Source organism: Merops nubicus, unplaced genomic scaffold, assembly GCF_000691845.1.
Source record: "Merops nubicus isolate BGI_N331 unplaced genomic scaffold, ASM69184v1 scaffold15207, whole genome shotgun sequence".
NCBI lineage: Eukaryota > Metazoa > Chordata > Aves > Coraciiformes > Meropidae > Merops > Merops nubicus.
In genome coordinates, this window is record NW_008621118.1 from 15,063 (window position 1) to 33,039 (window position 17,977).

Here is a 17,977-nt window from a genome sequence, read left to right on the forward strand (position 1 = left end):
ACTTATTTTTTTTTAATTCATGACCCAGAGCACATGGCCTGAAATAGATTTTTAATTATTTCAGGAAAGGATTGTATTTTATTAATTCTGGAATTTGCTTTGTGCATCATCTCGCATTTTTTTCACTCAGTTAAACACCATTTCAAGCTGACTGTGAAAGGCCAACTAAGACATTACCATTTAACATCCTGAGACCGTCACCTGATGTGGCCTGTTTAAGCGCCTGTTCCACTTGTTCTCTTCTCTTCGACTCAAATTCCAAAGCTTCCTGCAATTTTCTCTTTGCCTTTTTCTCTTTCTTCAAGCGTTTCTGAATTGTTGCTGGAACGTAAAGATAAAGTAAGAATGGCTGTTAAAGCACAATTAATATGTAATGGAGACATCTTCAGTGTTCAAGTTTTATCTAGAGAAACAAAACATCTGGCATGAATGTTATATAAAAAACCCCAAACTCCTCCAAGCCATGTTCTGTAGTGAAACAATAAACTACCTGAAAGGTCTTTAGACCTTGTTAAAAGTCTTAAATCTTCCTCTCACTGCAACAGCCCCATGGATCTCAGTCTCCTGACCAGAACCTAAGAGTCTGAGAGCCAGCCCAGTGCGTCACGTCACACAGACTTCACCAATTTGGACTAAATTCCAGTTCTGCAGAGTTTGGTTGAGCAGATTATTGGCTTAAATTGATTTTTAGCAACAGCAGCAATGTACATCCTCAAATTTAGATAAATCTCTTGCCCTTCATTCTATCCTTTTCCTTTAATGCTGAGAAGTATGTTGCACCCTCATCCTCCAGTAGTTTTATCTAGAAAGATAATCATCTAAACACACTGGTTATGTCTTCCCTGACCACTCCTCATGGATGGATGAAGTCTTCTGAATGTGTCAGAGATTCAGTATTCATTACGTTTTCTAATATTAAAAGGAAATGAAATTTCTTTCTGCAGGTGATGTCTGTGTGCAGTGTGAGAATCTGAAACGTCAGCACCAACGGTGTACAAAGTGAAAAACCATGGAATTAGGGGCTAATTTTTTTGGTAAAAATGAAGCAGCAGTTGAGTTAATTTTGAAAAGGAATAACTAAAATACCAAGAAGCACTGCCCAAGACAGAAGCCAGGTGTAAGGCTATTGAGAAGCTGGGAGAAGTGGATATACACTCAGATGAAAGACCAAATGTGTAGAGAAGGTGTATGCCCTGAGTAACATGACTACTTCTGCACTTAATGCTAGTGGGAGAAAAAAATTCAGTGGGAAAGCCAAAGAAAGGAGAGAAACTAAAAAGCAGCAGGTGTCTGTTGAGAATCTCAGAGAGAAATGAAAAGAGAACTTCAGAGGTTGAAAACAAATTGTAACGCTGCTAAGTAAAACAAGTCTACTCATTATCAACTTCAGTTAGAAAACTGAAGCACTCCATAAAACATTGTACAGTAGATGGCTCTTTGGACTAAAAACAGGACTTAAAATAGGTGAGAATGTTGTATTACAGAGCTCCTGTCCAGCTCTGCATTCACCTCACTGCACCTCACAGTCAGCTCATCCTCTCTCTTTTACAGGTCTTAACAAAGATCATCCACAGGTCACTGGTACAGCCATGTAAGAGTTGGCAGAAAACAGAAACACTCCTGACTCATCTCAGTCTTAAACCCAACCATAAGTAAGGTTAAAATTATAACTAGAGAATTGCACAGTATTAACTGTAGCCAGATGATCAATATCTTCATTGGGAACTGCTGACATTGGCTGTGATTGTATTCCATCACCTTATAAATTCAAGCAATAAAATGTAACTTTTAAGTCTTTTCCTTTTCAAACTTATCTTATGTGATCTTAATCACATATTTGACCTCATTTTTCCAACAGCACCAGGTTACCATCACCTGGGCCACAACTATGTAAAAAATATCTAGCTCTGCCAACAACCTTCCCTGTGCTCCTGCTGGCTAACAGACTGCCCTTATTATCCTTATTAAACTAGCTTTAATGGGCCCTTACACTTGTTTCGTCACCAGTGCTGCAAGAACACTTTATTCTGTCTCTTCTTTGTAAGACCTGCACCTCTCCTCTGGTTTAAACTCCCTTCTAGGATCTCTACAGGCCCATCACCCACATTTCTGCCAAGTCTATCCTGCAGCCAGAAAATACTCTCCTCTTGGGTGCAACTCTTGTTCCAGGAAATCTATCAGCTGGAAAAATTCTGGGAAAATCCACAGTAGTTACATAATTCCTTGTGACCACTTCTTACTGACTTTTACAGATCCTTCTGGATTTCTGAATGCTCCAGTTGGGGGAAAACCAACCATGGATACCATTGAAAGGAAATCTCTGAGAGATGTAATAAATTATGAATGTCAAAATGTGAGCTGTAGAATACAACTTTGGAAAACTGAGCAACCCATGTGAAAAAGCCTGTCTGTGACTTCTTATAATAATGAAGACGTGCATGTGGCAATAAATGGAAAGATAAACACTTCTGAGAATATTGATTATTGATGAAATTTTATTTTTGAGCCAGAAGCCAAAGAAGTCTGTGAATGGCTTAAGGGTTTGGTTGACTTCCAGGTGACTCAGGTGGTGCACAGTGTGCTGCCTGCCTGCAGGGAGGTCAAGTTTTGTTGTACAGAAATACAGCAGTCTCATCCATGCCCAGACCCAGGTGATGCACCATTCTGAACACCCACTGCAATTTAACAACTTCCACAGTATTTACTGACCCTTCACAACCTGACTGAGATGCTCTTTGTTGCTCCCACCCAGACATGATGCTGCAGACAGCTCTGTTCTACACACATAATTTCAATTCAAAATGCACAGGATGGTACTACTTGACACCTACATTTTTGGTCTTATCTAGTTTTATCTTTCTGATTCCATGGATGTAATCTACAAGTAGCTTTTGGCACATAAAGTACTATGTCTCCTTCAGATGCAGATCTGAATATTAGAAAGAATACTACCTTCTTTGCAGTATCACAGTGAAAAAATCATATTTACCAATTTAATTGCCTATTATTATCAAAAGCTTCTAACCAGTCATGGTTTTGTCTTAGAAGGCCCCATATGGGAAGTGCTACTGCATCTCACTCTCTGGATGGAAAAAATATTATCTAGGGTTATTTGCTTTAGATCTTGCACTCAGGTAGACAATTCCTTGTAGCTCTATTTTGTTGCGGTGAGGTTATCTACAAGAAAAACTAGCACCTAAAGTACAGAAATATGGGCTAGATAAGTAGTAAGGTAATGAAAAAAATCACCTAAATACCCAAATTATGGACATGTTATCTTTCTCACAGTAAGACTGATTCTCAGTGCTTGGAGGATAATAGCAGAAAACAAAAGAAATTAAAGCTGTCAAATGAAGAAATCGGGCTGGGAATACACAGGCAGCGTGGCAATAATACATGTGAAAGCCATGAAACTGAATCAGCTCTCCTCCACAGAAACTGCCAAAACTCTCTGAGGCCAGTTGCCCTCCAGGAAATAATCCTTCAGTCACTGTTCCTTCTGCTTACAGAACAGTGTGCTTCATTCTGTTTTTATTAAATTTAAATCTTTCATTACCAGTGCTAGTCCACTGCTGCATTACACTGAAGTATGAATGTCAGTTAACTCCAGGTCCTCAGCAGCTCGGGCTGGAAATGCCAACGGGTTATACATTTAATAGATATCTAAACTCCATTTTTCATTCACTCACCTCTGCTTTGCAGCTCAGCTGTGAGTTGCCTTTCCAAGCTCTCTCTTAGTTCTCTCTCTCTACACAGCTCCATCTTTAACTCCTTCTTTTCCTGCTGTATCTGTTTCTCCTGGACTCTCGCATTGTCCACAGCCACTTTCAGTAGGCCCTAAAACACAAAAATACAAGATCTGAAAACACCATTCTGTTTCAGCAGTGACAAAATTCATCCATTTGTTTCTTTTACACCCTCTATGAAAACAGAAAAATGGACCTGGAATGCAACTGGGCATCTGAAGTAGCCAGATGTTCTACCTGAGCCATTTTGTGGCATTCAGATAGCGTTTGCTAACTCACCCTACTGATGTGCTTTATTACAAATGGAGTGTGATATCTTGCTGACCTTGGTCAGCTGCAGGGAGAAGCAAAGGAGGAATAATGAGACTGGTGAATTTTAATACGACCATTATTGCCAACTATTAAGTCAAATAGACAATGTATGAAACCCCTTCACGATCGATAATGCCAGACAGTGGAAACCTGAGCATTACATTAAATAAAAGAAATTAGAATTGCAGATATGAAATAGTTTCAGAAACTTTTTTAAAGAGCCTGAAAAAGAAACCCAGTTTATCTACCATGACACAGCCTGGCCCTATGGAGAATAATTTACCTGAATGTTGGTTAATAGTGTTTCTACTGATGAAAGACCATCAGCAAAAAGAAAAGGCGCCGGAAATCCAGGAGGCAAGGCCTGTCCAGCCAGTTGGACTTTATCTAAGGTTGGTTTCATTATTGGAATGGCAATTTGGACCTCTTCTGTAAAGACAGGTTTAAAAGCAACATCAGAAAGGATTGGAAATATAGGTAAACGTAATTTCTAGCAACTAGTGTTCTGTTTACCTGGAAGTCAAGACACAAGCACATTAGTAAAACTGACGTTGTTTCAGGCTTTGTGGCTAAGGTAAGTTTGTAAAACAGTACAGAACAATAATAAATATACTGGAGACAATAACACAGCTGTAATAGAGTATAGACTATTATATCAAATTCTACAGAATTATACTACAGAATTATAACAGTATTACACAGTTCATTAAACCTGAATGACCTTTCTTCATTCTATCATGTTTGCTACTCTGTGATGTGCATTTTTTGTTGCTATAACCTTGACAAAATTCTAATCAAGAAACGTATCACATCTCTTTACTCCTTTAACGTTCCCCTTCCCATACTCAGCAGTAAATAATCTCCACTGACTCATCCCCTCCTGCTTAGCTAGCACCAGCTCCACGTTGGCCGTGAAGTGTCAGCCCAGGTTTCCTTAACAAGCACCTTGCTACTGTCAGCCTTTCTAGTCCTGGCGGTAGCCAAAAAATGCTTTGCTGAGTTATCTCTGCTCAGCAGAGGAGTACAGAGCGACCTGGGTGGCAGGGGCCAGAGGGATGGCCGGGCAGGAGATGTGCTCCAGCTCCAGCCCCTCTCCTGCCACTTACTGCCCAGGATGAGATTGATGCATCTCCTACAGACTGCAGCACTGGGACCCGGTCGCTTCCCCTGCGCTCGTTGTTTCCAGCAGATTATGTTGTTACAGATCAAGCTGGGCACAGGCAGCAGAAACGTGTATCCAGAAAGAAACATGAGCCGTTATTTTTCAAAAATCCTTTAAACTTTGTGATGAATCAGTACTATCACCTATTTCTGAATAGGATAATTTAAACACATTTAAGGATTGAAATGTATCTCCTCCTCTCAGATCCCTGTGAGTACTTCTTCCCCATGTATTCATTTTAAAGAAGTTAACTCTTGAAAACCCACAACATTAAAATATAGCAGTCCTTAAAGGCAAACCCTGCACATTTCTTCTACTCTGAAATGTTAAAAAAAATACTTCTCTAATATTTCAGGGAAGTCTAGTCTATATATAATATGTTCATAACTGGCAGAAATCATGAAGAATATGTTCTCAGCAAGTGTTTTTCAGCAAAGCTTGCAACTAGTCTCTTGAGCACAGGTTCATGATGCGTGTGCTGTCTAAGGGCAACGGCACAGCCAGTCCTCATGGTTCCATTTGTCAAGTGTCTTGGTCTTATTAAAGCCAGGATTTACAATTAGACCATACCATATTCAGAAGGGCTTCTTCTCCCACCCCTCTTACTTAAAGAAAAAACAACCCAAACACCCCAGAAGGAATCTGATAACAGCAAACTAAGCCATGGTGTCCCTACAGCAGTGCCATTACCTGGTTAACACGCTCCAGGAGCACCTCCTGAGCAGCAAACATTTTTGCTGTGCTTCAAAAACACACCTACTGATGATGAACCAGAAGTATTAGCTGTTTTCAAGTATTCTTTGAAATCTCTGTTTAGGGAGTATTTTGTTTTCACTGTGTGAGTTCATTAAATGGAACATCTTCATAATGATTCCTCAGGACTAATAACAACAAAACCCAGTAACCTCTACTCATCTTTGTAGCTATCATTTTAGAGCTATGTTCACAAAATTTAAATGATTCATTTGTTTAAAAAAAAACCCAACTCTGGTAATATACTCAGAGCACAGAGTTCCTGCCGACTCAGATATGCCATTTCTCATATTTAGAAACCTTTTTTAGAATAAATTGATTAGTTGTTGTGTGTGATGCTACACAGAAATAACATCTAAGCCATGGAGTCACAAAAGACTAAGCAGAAGTGGCATCTGAAAAAGAAATGCATGAAGTATGCATAACAAAACTAGAGCTGCTTTAAAATCTCTAGAAATCTCTACTATTTGGAGATGAAAGTAATAACATTAAATTGGCCGAAAGGAAAATGACTATTGACTGTGAAGACAGGTTGCATGGTCTATGGTTTGTAATGTTACTGTACGGCAGATTGAAGTTTCAAAATAGTATTACTCTTCTTTAAAGAGATAGACACAGCTAAATTAGGTGCTGCTTGCTGCAGTGAGGATCAAATGCAAAAAGAATCATATTTCATCAGACCTAGTCAACACCAGGAAAATAAATAGAAATATAAGAGGTATGCAGGCAATGATTCATTTTGATAATCTGGCCCAAGAGAGACACATAGAGACAGCACACAGATCTAAGCTTCTACCAAAAGACAAATAGGACACAGAGGGTGGGAATTGGGATGACAGTGTAGCAGAGGTCACATCGATTTTCAGCAGCAGTTTTCACACAGATGAGATAACCCTGGACTCTATTTGGCCCATTGTTCATATCCTACCTGTCCCAGAAGCAATAAATTTCCAAGTCCCAGAAAAAGGGCAGTAAAGAAGAAGGATTCTACTTATGACTTCTTATGATTAAGTTTTTGTGCTAACCAAACATGCTTTGCAGACCAAGGTCACATTGCATGTTAAAGTCTGTAATAGCTGAAAACTAGAAGCAGCATATTATGTGTTAGCCTATATGGGAGGAAACTGTCAAACCATTCATCATTTTTTTTTTCTGATTGAAATCACACTCTGCAAAGATGAATGATAAATGCATTAGAAATCTATTTCAATCTTGTAATAGGTCTTCACATCTGAATGGTGTCTACATCTTGCCCGTATTCTGAATAAGTGCACAGTTAGGCAGAAATTTATTAGCTAGACCTGAGGAATTGTAATTGGTAAAGCAATTAAAAATGGCATGTGTTGGGAGCATTTTTTGCAGATTGTACAAATGCATCTTTTTAACAGAAAAAAAAAGATGTTGATTTAAGCATTTTGTTGAAAGAACACTAAAAATATAAATGCTAAAAGCTGCGCTCACACATACGGTACAACAGAATAAGCAAGAAATAAAGCTAGGACAACTCCAATCTAACCAAGGACACAAACAGCCTCTCCATTTATTGAAGCAAAGTGGGAACTACTTTTATCGAGCTTGTTTGTGAAACCTGCCACGCTTCACAATAGCATTCAGGAATCCATTTAGAGTGCAGTCCTTTTATTTTAATTTCGAGCTGGCATCCAGATGAATAGACGAAAGCAAGAATTATGTTGTAGAAAAAAAGAAACACGCAGCAAACACCAACAGTGAATGGAATATTATCCCTGGAAATCTGCTAGAAAGTTTCTTGTTCTTCATTCAATATGCTGAAGTATTTCATCGTCTGTCTCCTGCCTAAGTTGCAGAAATGGGGATAGGAAAATGAAGCACCAGCCGACGGACTAAACGCAGCGCTGGGCACGCGAGGAAGGCGAATTGCTCCCCGTGCGACAGTGCATGTCCCAAACCAACAGGCAATTTTATTTGCCAGCTGGTTTATATTCTTTCAGAAGGCATGTTTTTAAATCCATCACTCATGTACCTGACACACTTGGCATGTCACATCCCTCTCAAAACAAGGTAGAAATATTAAAGCTACAATTTACATCTTGACTAATTCTAGTTAGACCATCAAGTTATTTTTTCCACATACACTCCAAAACTTTATCTGGAGCTGTATAAGCATTACTCACCTCCAGGAGCTAACAGAATATAGCTCATGCATGAAATAAAGCTGTGGCATATGGAGAAAAGAGTAACAATTTATACTAAATTTATAGTTATTAATCTGTTAGTTACAAACCAAGACATTTTATCTCAGAAAGCCGTCAGCCAGCATTAATAAGATGGTTTTGGACATCGGTGGCAGCTGGGTCACTCCTTTTCCCAGCCTGTGACATACAATTTAGAAACCTAAGGACTAAAATGTTTTATTGTAATTATAATTCTTTGAGCTCCAGATTGGAGTGATAGGGATTACAGTTAATGGTGCATAGTTACAAAAGAACAGCCTAAATATTCTCATGGACCTTTTTGACTTTTAACAAAATAAAAACAGAGGATCTGCAATATCAGCGGGGTTGTACCTGCTACTCATCTCTAAAAATAAGATACACTTTTACTCAAAATAGCATTATTTTCCCAAATCTTACCGAATCATGCAACCTGATCTATCTTTATAGTGTCAAGAGGAGCCTTGACTTCCAGTTGTACATCTGCTTCACAACAGTGGCAGGCAGTGGTGTCCAAACATGGCCAGAATTAAGCCTCAAATTCTATTTTTTGATTACAAAAAGCAGGTTTTTTTTGTTGTTGTTGTTTTGTTTTTTTGTTTGTTTGTTTTTTTTTTTTTTATAAAAAGAGACTTCATATTGTAATCTTAACACATGGTAACTTCTGTCATGCTCAACTAGAACCTAGTAGAAGTTGATTTTTTTTTTTACAGTAAGTATGAAACCCTTGTAACCAGCAGCATTGTTTAATTCAAATATTTTATAAGTCTGCAAGGATGGGGTTATCTGTCTTCAGTGCCTTAATAACTCTGAAAATCCTCCATAAACCTCTGCCTGCCTTTTTATCCCTCACTCATTGCTTCCCTGCCAGGAGCTGAGCACTCCTGTTCATCAGTGAAAAAAGAGACACCTCCTCCCAGCCTGGCACCAATCAGACTTAGAAATTTACTGCTTTAACCTTGTGATTCAGGTGCCGAATTTAAAGTCACTGCTGTTTTTCTTAATTACAGTCCCTGAATGAACAGGGTCAATGAATGCAATTGGGGAGTAGCTGATTAATCCAGTGCACTAGCTTTAAATCAGATTTTATTTCGTTTTCAAATGATTGATACAACTTGATAGCGCACAAGCATTTTTCACCACTGAGCTTTCCCATAAAGAAACTCATTTTAAAAATAGTATCTGATTATTATATACACACTTCCAGGATGGCCTTAGCAGCTGTTGGAAACTATCACAAAGCAGTAACATCAACTATGCTCTGCTTCCTGGTGTCTGTGTCCCAGCTGCTTCTCACCCAGGCACTCTGAAATCAGTTGGCTGAGTCCTGAAGAAATGTTTAATAAAAGCTTTTTGTTGTTTTGAACACAAGGGGAAAACGTAGACCATGTCTGTCAGATTTAGAGCCACGTGCTGATTAGGAAAAATGGAATATTTGGAGTGGTGAAAAAAAGGAGAAAGCAAACTGTGCAAGCCATGCACCTGCCAGCTCTCATGGACCTGTTCTCAGGGATGAGGAGGGTGAGTTTTCCTGAGGGACAGCAAAAAGCAGGGGCATAGGTTTGACTAGGAGAAGGAGACAAAAACCAGAGAAAGGAAAATTTCACTAGGAAAGGCTGAAATTACAGTTTACAAATCGTCTTTATCTGTGCATTCTTTATCAAGAGGTGTGTAATTATACAGCTTTGACATTTTCATCAATGTACTCTCATTAATAACACAGAAAATGATACCTATTTATAACCTTATATTTACAATATACACTGATGTTCACAAGGCACTGATGGTAAAAACACCTGAAAATAGTTTATTAATTCAAATCTTTCAAAAAGAAAAAGGACTCAAGGTTGATGAGATACCAGGTTTGCAATACTGAAAAACTAGAGAAGTGCTGCTGTTCACTAGTTAGACATCAGAACTAAAGTGTTTCCTTGCAAGTAACTTCAGTCTGAAGTTCAATATGTACAGATTACAAAAAACCAGATCTAACTGATGTCACCTGATTGATTAAATTCTGGCCACTAAGGAGAACCATAAGTACAATTAAGACTACTAATAAATATAGAAAAAGCCTTCAAAAATTCTATCTTTTATAAACAACAATTATTTCCAATTTATAGTCTGTGTGCATTGTTATTATATCTGCTTAGTCCTACGAGCTGCTCCTCAGGCAGGTTTTGATTCCAAAACAATTAAAGTTGTTCTGGGCTTTAAGTTGCTTCTGAGCTTACACAGATGCTTAAGTACTATTGATCTGCATTTTCCACATGGTAATTTAAAGTAACTCGTTACGTGCAGCCAGTACCAGTTCCCTGTCACTCCTCACACCGACGAGGAGCAGGATTCCTAGAAGCAGAGAAAGGGGAAAATGTGAACTGTTCAATAAAAGGCGAGTAATAAAACTACTGTGGCGTGGAAGAAAGGAGGAAAATGAAACAAAATAAACAAAATCCTCCTCACGGCCATTATTGAGAGGTTATAAAATGTTTCTCAGCTACCTCTCCTACCAACATTCACAAAGGTTTTTTTTTCCATAGTGATTTCTAAGCGTTGCTGTAGTCTGACTATTCTTTCACTCAGATTTTAAACTGTCAGATGAGGATGGGTAGGAGGAACTTGCCAAGAAAAAAAAAATTCTTCCATTTTCTTGGCGGATTCAGCTTTTCCCTATTAATGTTGAGATTATTTCTTCAACTATTTTGTTGCAAATATTTATGACTCCATATGGAACAACAGATGTTGAAGGGAAGGGATAGCAGAAAAGACTTCATTTTCAGCAATTACCCTGCTACTTGTTGTCATACTGTAGGTGTTCCTAGTGCATCTATTTTACATACCACCCTGTCCTTTCACACACTGCAAAAATGTCAGTTTGGATAATTAACGTAATAACTTTAGTCCAAATCACTTCCACAATATTCATTTACGAAAAAAATATATATAAATAGGACAACAGGAGGAAGAAATCAGGAAGGAGGGGGAAATATAGGAACTGCTTTCCCAGTCCTCCTGGTATATCTGATCAGGAATTGGTTTCCTGCAAAGCTGCATTAGGTCCTTAATACAAATCCTTCTTTTTTTTTAACTTTGAGTCAGGTTTCGGTGACTGCCACCATAAAGAGAAATCCCAAGAAACAGAAAAGCAAAGCCATCCAAGAAGCAGGACACAAAACAGCAAAATTATTGCATAAGAAAGGTGAAGAAACACAGGCTGGGTGTAGTGAGGAGAAATAGGAACAGGCTGATGGTGTTCAGGCTGAAGAAAGGTCTGTTAACAGAACTGGCAGCCCACCCAGCACAGGCAGCCAGAGCTGGCTGGAGAGTATCAGTGTCCACCATGCATATGTCATCATTTGAAACAGATCTCATTAGAAACTCTCAATTTTTTTCCTATTTACCAAATCCATACAACTATATAAGTGTTTCCAGATAGCTGTGGTCAGTGCAACCAAATTTTCACTGGTGTGACACGTGCACTTGTGTTCCCATTTTGCACCTGAAAACTCCTCCTGCCTGCTAAGGCTCCAGAAGTGCCACCAGGAAAGGCTTTTTTGAAGCTGTCTTCCTGGTCCAGAGAACTATGCAAATGACAGCTGTGCATATGCTAGCTGTAAAGTGTGAGTTCCTAATCTCGGGCTAAACCAGGCTGGAATCACAACGCCCAATGCCTTGTGGGGTCCAGGCATGAAACATGAAGCCCTCTCTGGCCATAAGCCAACCTAAAGGTATTCAGGAATGACATTATTCCCTGACAGCAAAGCTTAGTGATCACCAGCACAATAATGTCAAGGAACTCTAAAGCTCAATGTTAGTAAGGATAAATAGGTTTGTAATGTCTTTGTCTTCTGTAGGATTGCACAGTACTATATAGAGATTATAGTGAAGTATTGTAGGATTTATGCTAACCTAGTCATTATGACACACAAGGTACTTCATCTCTTAAATATATTTTAAAATAGTACCAAACTAATATAAATATTGTTACTGTTGAGTAAAAATTTCTTCAAGTACATGTGTAATAAGCAGTTAAGTCCTCCAAATATTTGAAGCAGGCAGAGTGCTCAATTTCCTGGATATTCCTGGATAATTATTCCTGCTTTATTAAGGTTTATTTTACAACAGTGTAAAATAGGTTATAAAGGACAATTCTGCTATTATGTCCTCCTCTGCTTAGGCTTAATAAATATTATATTCCACACCATCCATTAAAGCCAAGCAGTGGAGAAAATAGGACTGGTAGTAATCTCCTCCACAGATGTAAAATACCTTTAATAAAATAAGGGTGTATAACAGTCAGGAACAAATTACTAAGGTCTGCTTTAATAAAATAGTGCCCTTAAAGAAGTATTACTCTTAAGGTACTGACATTCCCACTGGTGATGCAGTGTGTCCTTTCAAAGCAGTATAGCTTGTTAAAATGGCAAGATATCTTTTTGCAATAGAGTGTTTGTGTCCAGGCAGATACAAGGTTTGTATAGAATGCATCCAGGGAGCCATAAAACTGGTGGGAAACATATTTCTCCATGGTATTTTAGTACTTTGAAAAATTCAATCACTGGGAAAAAATGTTTTGCTGTAAACATCTGAAGAGCCTTATAAAAGCAATGGCTTCCCACAGCACCTGCTTAAATAATTTTAAGAGGGAGTATGTCTTTGCTCATCTTCTAAAACTTGTAGAAAGCTTCTCTTATTAATTTCCCTGGTGCTGTCAGGCCAGGGCATTTCTAATCAGCAATAATTATGAGTGCAACTGGAGGATGTTCACCAGCAGGATTTTTGCACTGCAGAAATGAGACAGCTTTCAAAGCTCGATTGCTGAGAGAAACACAATTACATTAGCAGGAAAATGAAGCCAGAAAGATGATCACCTTAAAAGTTTCCTTTTGGATGGTGAATTCTTCTGATGCTAACAAAGAAACACTCTGCTTAGATGCCCTTGGTGCCCAAAGTGGGTTTTTTGGTACCGTCCATATCTCCCGCACAGGTTAAAGGGTACGGAACTGACCTGCAATGCAACGGTCAGCATTTGGCTTGTCCCAGTCCTCCTCCCCTCTTCCATGAGAGGGCAGGTAACAGGCCCTCTGACAGAAACGTTGTCCTGGGATGTGGCTCTTCCCTCTCAGAGACAGGCTGATCTGACCCCCACCTATCAGCGCTGCGGGCGCTCTCGCCGCGGAGCCGCACGGCCGCAGCAGCACAGCACAGCTCCTCACCACCAAATAATTACATCAGGCTCTGGGGAAAGACAAGTTTTCCTAGCACACAGCCCATCTATCAAGAGGGAAAACTCCTCCTGACCCAAACGGCAGCTGCTATCAGGGTATAAATGTAAGCTAACCACCAAGTAGTCCACATCCACTACTCTACAACCTAATCACTGTTAAGCCTACTGCTGTCGCTCATCCCAAGCTCTTTGAAAAGTTCAAATACTGGGGAAAGGAGAAAAGAGGAAAACTTTCTACTAAAAGCTGCAGCTATCTGTCACTAATCTGCTGTGACCTCCCTTCAGATGGGGCTGAACATGTTCTCCTACTCTTCCCTCTGCCCAAGACCTCAAGCACCTGTGCCAGCAACCTGGAACAGCACAAAGTGACGCTCAGCTACGGAATGCTGCGTGTAGTAAAGCTTGGCAGTAAAGCCCTGCTGCTTGGGCTAATTTCATTATTAACAGCCTAATATCTGCTGAAGGCAAAGCACAGAAGCTAGAGAACTGAGCAATAAAGTGTTTATTTCCTCACAGCCATGTGCATGTACAATCTCATTCTTTTAGTGCCTGGCACTGCAAACCAATCATGCTAGAAAATATTAGAGAACCTTCATGAACATTTTGCCTCTACATCACTGTAATTTATAGTAGACTCTAAGACAAAAAATGCCACTGGTGTCACCACTACTGCACAAAATTGACTTAACAGATATTTGGATAAATCTCTTGGGCTTACGTGCTTCTCAACTAAAAACAAAATACAAACCAAGACAAATTACACAGAAACCCAGGAATCCAGAGCTCTCATGCATTCACAAACAGATTTCAAACCAGCCTCAGATTTGATGTGACTAAACTCAAAAATACCACGCCCATATTCAGTAAAAAAGTGAATAGCTATAATTTATCAAACAGTCATCTGTGTCTTTTCCTCCAAACGACAGCAATAGGGCTCTGCACTCCAGCAGTGCATCAGGCCTTTAGTGGGACTCCCAGAAGGTCAGATGGGAGCACAGACTTACTGGTGTTGATAAGTCACACTAAAACTCTACGACATGAACCCCTTTAGAAGTGTTTAGGTTCTGATTACTGCTACTGTGACTCAAAGCTTTTAGCAACCAAAGCATTTTCCTTTTAAAACTGGCTTAACCCTCTTTGCAGGGCACATTCTATTTTCACTGTGGTTTATTCTACCCCCTTGCTTTGAAACCAGGCATTACTTGTGAGAGGAGCTGACGTACCCATTCACCAGAGTGCACAAAATGAAGCCTAATGAATCCCAAATGCAATGTACTTCATGTGCTAAAATCAATGTACGCTGCCTGCTACAGTATCTCCCTGTGAAATTGAGGCGTTTGCTCAGAAATTTCTCTCTCAACAGGGTCTTTTCTTTTTTTTGTAGTGCTTAACTGCCTTTTGTCTGCTCTTGTCTCCCTCCAGTGTTGCTCAGATGGCAATCTTTTATTCCTTGTGCAAACTCATTTGGAAAATGCTGGATGGGCTACAGCTGTGCACTGCTCTGTGAGGTCTAATACATGTCAAGCAGTGCTTTACACGCGCTGAATAAACACAACCAAACAATGTTTGAATTGAGCATTAAAAAGGCAGGGTTCTAGACTGAAAGTAGTATTTAAAATCAGATTTAATCAGCTAGTTTTGTAAAATTCTGAAAGGTACTGATGCCATACGTGAGCTCTGAAGTTCCCACAAAGGTTACTGCAACCCGTGGTGCTGAAGCTATTTCTGGGTGGTTTATTCAAACATGCAAGTGTGCAGCTGATGAAAAATAAGCAGTGGATCAAATTATTTATGAATCATGAACCTTACCTGGAAAGCTATTTTCCCACGTAGCTTCTAAAAAATTAAATAAAACATGTTTTTCAAGAGCCAATCTCTGTTCAGGTACTGTGGAATCTTTGCAGCTCACTCGTTTTCAAAGAGTAAAATATGTTCTTGCTTCTGTGACGTATACAGTCTGGATTTATACTCTAGTATCAAACACTGACTTAAAAGCAATCTACATAGCTTCTGACAAACTTATCTAAGTTGGCTTTGCAGGACCATAAAGAATCTCTTTATATGATTTGTTTAGTCCAGCAGCTATTAGACTGTGCAAATACATTTATTTTTTTTTTTTAAGTCACAGTGTCAGAATTAATAATACAGAAAATTAAGTAATTGGTAATCAAAATAATAGTGGATCCAGAAAGGATGCCTCTGCCTCTCCACAGGACACTACTTGGGGAGTCACAAATTTAAAAAAAAAAAAAAATTGAAAATGTTTTAACTTTTTGAAAGTTTGGGCAATGATTAATCTGAAATGAAACTTACAGTCTCAATTACTCTTTATACCAATAAACATTCTCCACTGACTGTACCTCTCTGTGGCAGCCTGGGAAGCTATGTGAAAAAATGCACTGTGAAGCAACTACATATTTTTTTAGTTTTTTCCTTCAACCAAAAAAATGCCAACATTGTCCTGAAATTTAGGTTGTAAAACCTGATAATGTCTATTAAGTGGCAGCATGAAGAACCTTCATTAGCTTGAAGTATGTGGATTATCAATCAAACAAGAAATAAGGATGGAGCAGAGGAAAATGGCAAACTGCTATAATTACAAATGATGTTTGTGCATGGTTGTGTCTCAAGAATTGTTACAGGATGCTGTGAAAAAAAAAAATCATTTGTATCCACAGTCCAGAATAATATGGTCCATTACAGTGATGTACTTTGGAGCAGAAATGTCATTTGTTATGTTTCACATTGTTTCTGTTCTAACCACTGAATCTATATTTTGGTTTATTTTTTAGAAAGGATGAATTTGCTTTAGAGACCTGACAGCTTATATGAATATTTTAGTTTTCCTTGCAAGTAAGAGGAAAAAAAACATGGCATAAAACTCAGACTCCAAGTTCCCCAGAATGCCTACTGAGAATAAATTCTATGTTTATTTGTATTTCATTTCCCTTGAACAACTGCCTTTCCCTTGGGTATTTATTAAAAGCATAAAAAGAATGAGCCAAATTCACTTCTCAATAACATCCATTCAACATTGTTGAAGCTTGTAAAATTGCACTAGACCAGCCAAGGGGAAAATTTTACTCACTATTTAGTAAATATATATATATAATTTTTTTTTGTGGTGGAGAAGATGTATGGTTTCATCTTGAAATTCTCTCTCTGCTCCTGCTTATCAAAGAAGAAAAAGCAGCTTTTTGTTATAAATTCATGATCTCACAGAGGAACAGACACGATGTGTAATCTACTCACTCCCCCAGATGTGGGTTACTTGGGGCAGTCCTACACGCTGCATCTCCCATGGGACCTCAAGTGAAGTTTGCATCAACTCCACTACAAAAAGAACTAGTTACACTTTCTTACATACTATTTGCCTGAAGATCCCCATAAATAATCTTATTTGACCAACATTCTAAAATCCACAGACTGAGGAAGTGAGGAATGGCTTAAAGTTCATTTGGCCATTGGGAAGGTCGATTTTCAGTGCAAGGCTGGAGGAGCGTTTTTATACTGCAAACGGTGCCTGACAGAGACACCCACCTGTAAAGCAACTAAAGCAGCAAAATCCACACAAAAAGCACAAAATAAACCTGCAGCAAAACAGATCCTACTGGCCAGGCTATGACCACAACAGAGATGGTCCACAGTGCACCAGCCCAGTCGTGCCCACGCCATGCCTGCCTCCTGCACCAAGCACCCACCAGGCCAGGCTGGGCTAGCCAGGGTTACTCTTCACCTGCCAGTGCAGATGTCTTAGAACTGTCCTGAGGCCACACAAAATGAAAAATTCTGTTCCCATTATATAGGATCACTTCTCCCTCTGCAGCTGACCATCACTGGGGGTTCTGTACAGTTTGGTCAGGTCTTTCTCAGCAGAGCTTGCAGGAGAAGCCGTTCACCAGCAGCACTGTAGCAAGCAGCTAGGACTCCTAAATGGGGTACATGGCCAAGAGCAGGGGTTAGTGTCAGCCACTCCCCAAGAAATTACAGTTTAGAGCTTGTTAGTAGAAAAATGATGTCTTTAAGATCTAAGCCAATGTTTTCAGAAATATCATGGATTGTCTTTATTGCCAGCATAACAAACCCCCCAAAATATAACAGCACATAATGTGACCATTGCCCTTGGCAGCACCATTAAACTGGGCAGTGAACTACTTCAAATAGCTGCGAGTGTTAAACATTAGTTCTGCCTTAAGTAGGTTGATTTTAACAGTCAAATGTGCACTGCAGTCTATCTGAACATTAAAAGCACCTTTCAAACTTAATTTTACAGAAATGTTAACGACCAGAACAAACTATTGAAGGCAAAAAAGGAAAGTCATTATTTCAACAGATGAAAGGAAACAGTAAATTAACACCCATGTTTTTTTTAAAGGGGGCTCAGTAACTTATCTGCTTTAAGGAAATGTCATTAACTGAAGGTACTATGGATATTTCACTTACCATGTTTATGGTTTGAGATTTCTTGTCTCTTCTGGCCTTTAAAAATAAGTTTTGAGCCAAAAGGAGAGATGTAAATCTTTAATTGAAATACAAAGAGTTCCAGAAATGCTTTATCAAAATCATAGCAACAGAATTGGGTCCTAAA

The 17,977-nt window shown here is 39.0% G+C and overlaps 1 protein-coding gene across 1 annotated transcript in view; it reads right to left on the reverse strand.

Annotated features, from left to right (window-relative positions):
- Positions 1-17,977, reverse strand: part of DACH2 (dachshund family transcription factor 2) — a gene marked incomplete at its 5' end in the record, with an annotated part of 136,552 nt that overhangs the window by 11,869 nt on the left and 106,706 nt on the right. Inside the window, 3 exons of the mRNA XM_008944358.1 lie at positions 178-321; positions 3,690-3,837; positions 4,342-4,487. Of these exons, the coding sequence (XP_008942606.1) occupies positions 178-321; positions 3,690-3,837; positions 4,342-4,487 (438 nt within the window). The remainder of the gene's footprint in view (positions 1-177; positions 322-3,689; positions 3,838-4,341; positions 4,488-17,977) is intronic.